The sequence below is a fragment of the Sapajus apella genome, unplaced genomic scaffold, assembly GCF_009761245.1.
Source record: "Sapajus apella isolate SASKATOON/1434 unplaced genomic scaffold, GSC_monkey_1.0 scaffold37, whole genome shotgun sequence".
Taxonomy (NCBI): domain Eukaryota; kingdom Metazoa; phylum Chordata; class Mammalia; order Primates; family Cebidae; genus Sapajus; species Sapajus apella.
The window spans coordinates 3,581,178-3,588,463 of NW_022436977.1; the positions used below are offsets into that span (position 1 = coordinate 3,581,178).

At 35.7% G+C, this 7,286-nt stretch overlaps 1 protein-coding gene across 5 annotated transcripts in view; it reads left to right on the forward strand.

The window, feature by feature from the left end:
- VPS13C (vacuolar protein sorting 13 homolog C) overlaps positions 1-6,947 on the forward strand; it is a 197,652-nt gene extending 190,705 nt beyond the window's left edge. For all 5 annotated transcript variants that reach the window (XM_032297272.1, XM_032297269.1, XM_032297270.1 and 2 more), the window contains 3 exons: positions 2,924-3,047; positions 4,431-4,514; positions 4,838-6,947. In XM_032297272.1, coding sequence (XP_032153163.1) covers positions 2,924-3,047; positions 4,431-4,514; positions 4,838-4,939 — 310 coding nt within the window. In that variant the 3' untranslated portion in view covers positions 4,940-6,947. The remainder of the gene's footprint in view (positions 1-2,923; positions 3,048-4,430; positions 4,515-4,837) is intronic.
- The last annotated feature ends 339 nt before the right edge of the window (positions 6,948-7,286 follow it).

Genomic DNA, 7,286 nt, shown 5'->3' on the forward strand with positions numbered 1-7,286 from the left:
GAGGCTTGATCATGGTTCACTTCATTCTCTACTTTGCTGGGCTCAGGTGATTCTCCCACTTCAGCCTCTCACATAGTTGGTACCACAGGCATGCAACAGCTAATTTTTTGGATTTTTAGTAGAGATGGAGTCTCGCTGTGTTGCCCAGGCTAGTCTTGAACTCCTGGGCTCAAGCAATCCTCCTGCCTTGGCCACGCAAAGTGCTGGGATTACAGGCATGAGCCATCACACCTGGACATCTGGTTTTTTTTTTTTTTTTTTTTTAATGTCACTTGTAGCTGCTCACACAGAGGCATAGTACACACATGAGTAACCTCTCTTCTTTTCTACCCCATGGAAATCTTGTAAACAGGGAATAATACAATGAGTCTTGTAGTTTTAAAAGATCTTTGCCAGTTTGGATGCTATACTGGAAGAGAATCAGTCCAGAGGCAAGGAGACCAGTTAAAGATTGTATAAGTTTTCTATTGCGGCACAACAAATTACCACAGAATCCACTTCAAAGCTCATTTTCTGTTGTTGACAGAATTCTAAGATCCCTGTATTGTTGACCTCTGTCAGCCAGTGGGCTGCTCTCAGCTCCTAGAAACCACCTTTATTCCAGGCCAGCAAGGGTGCTTTGAATCTCTAAATTCTTAGTATCTTACCCAGATTTAGAGTCCATGAACTTAGGTCAGGCCCACCTGCATATACTATTTTTGCTTAAAGTCCCCTGTGCCTTATAACAAAACCTAATCTTGGAAATGACATCCATCATATTAAAAGTCTAGGGGACTATGCTGAGATGTATAGTAGGGTTTGGGAATCTTGGGGGCGGTCTTAGAATTCTGTCCACCATAAAGACTGTGGCAGCTATCATGATAGGAAGTGGGAGGGTCTGAAGAATGAGGATTCAACTTACGAGATGAGGCCTGGTGACTGAGTGGATATAGATGAGAAGGGACTACATGATAGGGAGAGAGGTAGATAGATACCTAGATAGATAGGTAGGTAGGTAGGTAGGTAGGTAGGTAGGTAGGTAGGTAGGTAGATATATAGGGAGGGAGGGAGGGAGGGAGGGAGAGAGAGGTAGATAAATACCTAGATAGACAAGGTAGGTAGGTAGGTAGGTAGGTAGGTAGATAGATAGATAGATAGATAGATAGTTTGGATAAAAATCCGGAGTTGAGATCTTTCTGAGACCATTCTGAGAGAGTGTGTGAGTAGAAGACCACCAAGATTTGAATCCTGGTAAATATGGTGCAAGAGGAAGAGAGTAAAGGAGACATTTTAGGTGGTAGGAGAGCAGTGTTATTAGTTTTGGAGTAGTGAATTGTGTTTGGCACAAGCATTTGTCACAGCCATTTTATCTCTTAGCTCTGTCAGCTTATTATCAATTGGGGCCAGGAGTGTGGGCAGTGGAGACTGTTTGGAAATGAATGTTGCTGTTGGAGACTGTCACAGTGATTAGAGGATGCTACTGCCACTTACTAGGCTGGGGTTAGAGATGTTGAACTTTGCCCAGTGCACAACACAATCCCAAACAAGTCCAAAATTTAATAACACTTCTGCTGAGAAATACAGTGCCAGGGGTCTATTTCAGTTCCCCACACTGCATTGGTCACCATGTTCATTCATGTCTACCTTCTAAACATGTGGAATCTAGCCCTTTCTTCCCCCTTCTCAGGCCACTGCCATACTTGAGGCTTTCATTGTCTCCTGATTGGACTATTGCGGTAACTTCCTACCTTGAATATCTATTGCCAATCTCTTTGCCACCTCCCTCTGTTACCAACAGAACCATGACTCTAAAATAATAAACATTATGCCATCTCTTTTTCATTAAAAGGGAAACAACATTATCATGTTATTTCCTGTTTTATTAAAAGCGAAAATTTTTTAAAAGGAAAAGAAGAAAGCCCCTCAAGGTCTGGTGCTAAGCTCATTTTCTTACTACTTCACCATGGTATCTACCCAGTACTCCAGCCACAGACCTCCACATTCCTCAAATAAGTGTTTCCTTTTTTGTATCCCTTTATATGTCAGTGTGTTCCTCTTTTTGTCTGGAGTGTCATTTCCTTACCTACATAGAGAATTCCTTCCTTTCAAGAATCAACTCCTATGTCACCTGCTTTACCAATACAGTCTTGTTCCTCTCTCTTTCTCTTGCTTGCTCCAAAAGACTCAATCTGCACACTCTTATAGCACTTGTCTAATTGTGCTGTAGCATTTATTTACATGTTTATTTCTCCTCTAGCCAATGAGCACCTGTCAAGCAGAAACTATCTTCTTTGTTTCTCTGGCACCCTAAATATTTGTTGAATTAATAGTTCTCTTCTTTCGTAATTTTGCTTTCTGTAATAGAAGCTTAATTTCAAGTATAGGTGTATCAGTAATCAAAATGAATCACACACTGAGAAATCAATGTGGATGCCCTTTAAGGGTTCTTTTATTTTTTTATTGCCATTGAATATACTCTGTGATAAAGTATATTAGCATTAAAGTGTTCAAATCTGATCTTTATTAGTAGGCCTAAAGTGAATCTTTGCTGACATTTAAGGTTTATGACATTTCCTGCACATTCATTCTTGACTGGAAGGCATAAATGGCTGACAGTAAAGAGCAATTAATAATTTTCCAAGTAAAACATTTTCAGGGGCTTCTGCCTTTACTGCTCCCCTGATGAAAGTACAGCCTGTTTCTTATGTGTTTCAAAGATGATTTCTCTATCAGCTTTTTGGTCGGTTAACCAAAAAAAAAAAAAAAAAAAAAAAAGTTACATTTTTCTGAATTCTGTAAGATTGACAGAAGGGGAATTTTTGAAAGTCTACTTTGTTACTTTACTGAGCAAGTGCTACCTCTGCCATCCAGCAGAGTGAATTATTGGTGAGAATAAATTGTCTTCATCATGACCTGTAAGTTTTTGTTTTCTTTTGCAAAATAGGCGAGTGTTGTGTATAAAGGAAGTTGAAATCCTGGGCCTTGTGTCTGTAGACTGGCAGTGTCCATTTGAAGATTTTGTATTTCCTCCTAGTGTCAGTGAAAATATGCTAAAAATTTCAGTTAAGGTAAGAAAACATGTCACACCTTTAGAGCTAAGAATTCATTGCTTTCAGACTGTTTTACAGTTAACTGCACCAAATGTTTGAAGAATTAGTGTCATTACTACTATATGCTGAGACGTAAAGAAAGATATAATCAATTTATTTGTAACTGTAATTTATTTTCTGGCAGTCTTGATTGCATAGAGTGAAGTATCAGTTTACCCACCCAGATAATTAAGATTCTGATATGCTGATATTTTCTTTTTGGTAGAAATAAGCATTAGTAAATAGAGTTGTTTTTTTTTTAATTTCATATGGATACCCATGATACTATTATCTTAGACATTTCTGGAAAGATTCCTCTTTTTTAGGTTTTAAGAAGATTATTAAGTGATTTGATAAAAATAAATGTATCCAAAATTCTCATGTTATATAATATTTGACATTTATGGAATGCCAATACAATTTAAGTATGTAATAATACTTTTTTTGTCTTTTGTGCCATCATTTTATAAGGAAGCACTTTTATTTTAATTACATAGTAATTTGTAAAAGTGATTATCTTTTGCGTAGTTTACAGACTCAAGTACTTAACTTTCTTTGAAATATGTTTGCTACATTATATATATTATAATTTTCATGCCTTTAAAAAACTGTAAATTGTTATTCTAAACATGGTAATTTCTCTAGTGTATTTGTTTTCTCTAAACAATAATGTCGTTTCTATTAGCAAAACTATCTGAAAAATGTTTACTGTGAAATTCAGTAGCTAGAAAAACATTTACTGTGAAATTTAATAGCTAGAGATGTGAGTACTGTTACCCTTTAATTTATGTTTACTTATCTTTTCGTGGAAATTTACAAATAAAAGGAAACACCATGTTACCCTAGCATTACCACATTGTAGAATGTCAAAACTTAAGGAGTGGCTTGGTGTATGAAATACAGTTTTCAAACTGGGAAAGACTATGTCACTGTGCATATATTTTACAGTTTCCTCAGTTATCACTTTTCTTTCATATCAATGGTGAGAATTGACTCAATGTATTTTACATTATACAAAAATTTTATCAGCCAAAGAAATGAAGGAAGGGTTTTTTTGATTTGTCAGATGTGATGTGTTACCAAGTGGTGTTTCTGTAGGCTATTTATCATAGACTGCAGAAAGCCATTATTTTATACAGATAGATGTATGCTCATCCAGTTTTATAAATTCTAACAACTCACATATGGAAATACTGTCTTTGTACCAAGATGATTTATTTCATGTCTTACTTGAATGTGTGTATTTGGTTAGTCTATTTGTTATAAAATAGAGTTCACATTTAAGTATACAATTAAAAGTTGTGATTTTTTTTTTCCTTCCTCAGAATAATTTCCTTTCTGTCATTGTTTCTTTTGAAACAGGAACAGGGTCTCTTCCACAAAAAAGACAGTGCCAGTCAAGGCTGTGTTCGAAAAGTTTACCTGAAGGACGCCGCCACAGCAGAGGTGAACAAGAGTACCCCTCTTTTTTTTTTTTTTTTTTTTTTTAGCTGAAATACTTTTTTAAAAACCTGTTATAATGAAAACCATTATTTCTCCCTAAGGCCTCCCAATTAGAACTTTGGATGGATATATAAACTTAAAATGATAAGCTGTGGATCAGTCAGGTGCAAGAGTCTTATTTTTATTTGACACCTGTGGACTGTATCCTTGGTCCTTAGCTATTAGACCTGTTAGGAGAGCTTCAGCTCTTGCTTTCTTAGCTTTCCCTTCAACCAAATGAGCCTATACTTGTCTTTACAATTCATAATAAGTATTTTACTTTACAGAGAGCATATAATGCCATTGAGGATGCACAGTCAACGAGACAGCAGCAAAAATTGGTGAAGCAGTCATCAGTGAGACTTCTCAAACCCCAAATGCCGTCTTAATCACAGATCCCAGGGGCTCCAACAGGGAGAAAAAACACTCACTGGTCTGGTCTATAAATCTGCTTTATCTTGCTAAAGACAATTTTCAAGCCATCTTTTAGTTTTATTTTTCTATAATAACTAATATGGGTTTTCTACTTTTTTCCCCTTTTAGTTTTTACTCTAACTTTGTGACCATGTATGTGATAACAGTCCACTTGAGCACTGCCGCCCAAATGGGCCAGACCCTTGAAGAAACATCGCTTCAAACTTAGAATGAAATTTTCATTAATGTTAAAATTGTGACACAAAGGTCAATAGGCTTATATTTAATTTAAGCCTTACTGAAGAATAGGAAAGGAGTTTAGAATGACTAGTGTTCTTTGAAAGGTTTTTTTTTTTTTTTTTTTTTTTTTTTTGAGATGGAATCTTGCTCTGTCTCCAGGCTGGAGTGCAGTGGTGCAATCTCGGCTTACTGCAACCTTTGCCTCCTGGGTTCAAGCAATTCTCCTGCCTCAGCCTCCTGAGTAGCTGGGATTACAGGCGTGCGCTGCCATGCCCAGCTAATATTTTTTGTATTTTTAGTAGAGTTTGGTTTCACCATGTTGGTCAGGCGGTCTCAAACTGACCTCGTGATCCACCCACTTTGGCCTCCCAAAATGCTGGGATTATAGGCGCTAGCCACTGCGCCTGGCTGAAGGGTTTTAACCCTTGGACAAATGTTGGACCCTGACATTTTGTTGAAGAGTAATTTGTTCAGTAATTGAACTGAGTTAACATTTTTGGTAAGCCAGGTAATTGAATGAAGAAAACCCACTAAAGGAAGAAATGACATGTTTGCTATTTTCTTTTCATGAAAGCACTGTTTTCCCTCTAATAAAGCATATTTTACATTGGTGCTTATTTTTTCTCCTTGTACTCTAATAATAAAAATTGTGGACAATCAAACCTTAAAATATCTACACTCTGCCCTCTTTAATGTAGCATTCATAAAAATTTGGAAGCTATTTACGTGCTCTTTCAAGATGAGCTTATATGGCATAATTATTTGCTGATACATGAAATATTGCACTTTAAAGTTTTTCAAGACTCTGAAATATGTAAAATTGAATATTTTTATATTCCCAGAAATTGTTTCTTACAGGTTGAAATACTTTACGGACATCACAAATTAACATTTAGTCCTAATGCATACCTAGAATGTATTTTAAATACTTTTTAAGAAGAATGAAAATTCTCTGGTTGTTTTATATATAAATAAGCCGTATATAATGACACTGTGTTTCTTGAGGGAGCAGGCTTGTGAGAATCAGTTCAGTACAGTATTTTTTTTTTTGTCATTTCTGCATCCTTGATCAGAGGTACACTATTAAAACTTTAAAAAATACTGAAAAATATTTAAGTTTTTTGGCCGAACCTGAAGATTTGCTCCTAATGTTTAACACAGCAACATTTATTTCAAATCACTGAATTCATGAGGATGTGGACACCCTCTGCTCTATTTTTGTTTATGGTGGTGGTGGTTCTGTCATCATCATTCATGTTTTTTAAGGCCTGGTCATAAAACTTTGAATTTTCCTAGTGTGATTTAATAGACATTCTAAAAAGAGAATGCAGTAACTAATGCCCTAAATGTTTGATCTCTGCTTGTCATAACTTTTTCAAAATTATTTTTTTCTGTAAAGTATATATATAAAACTTACAGCTTAAATTGAATTTCTATATTAGTGGTTAATTGCAATTTATTAAAGGGATCATTATAAGCGATTTCATAGCAAATGTTATTGTATTTTGTATTTTTAAAACAATTAGGCATTTGAGATATCCGATTATATTTTCATATGAATCAAGCTGTTGACAGTGTCCTATATATTTAAGAAATTATATTATACTGATACTATTTGTAACATTTTTATTTAATCTCCAGGGACAGAAATAATTTCATTGGTAAAGTGTAATAATTTTTTTTTTAATGCTTTGAGAGTCAGTTACTTGCATATGAGAGAAATAAAACATTTGGCACATTGTTTACAGGTGTAAAAACTTTGTGGGTTTGTATTATTCAAGTAACATTTGCTTTACTTTTTGTCTTTCCCTTTTCGTCTTCAAATCCTATAATAGGGAGAAGTTATATTAACAGTTACAGAGGACTTTACAAGATGCTAGTCAGATAAGCTTTTTCTCAGGGGTACTGAGCCCCTTCATCATACTGGAGATCTGTGGCACACACCTCCAATACAGTGGGGATTGCAGAGAATGCAGTTGACCTGGGGGCCCAGCTGCACTTTGAAATCCATTGCAGTATTTGCATTGCCTTCTGTGGTTTCTCTCAGCCATTGGCTGAGTGTGGCAATTATACTAAGATAAA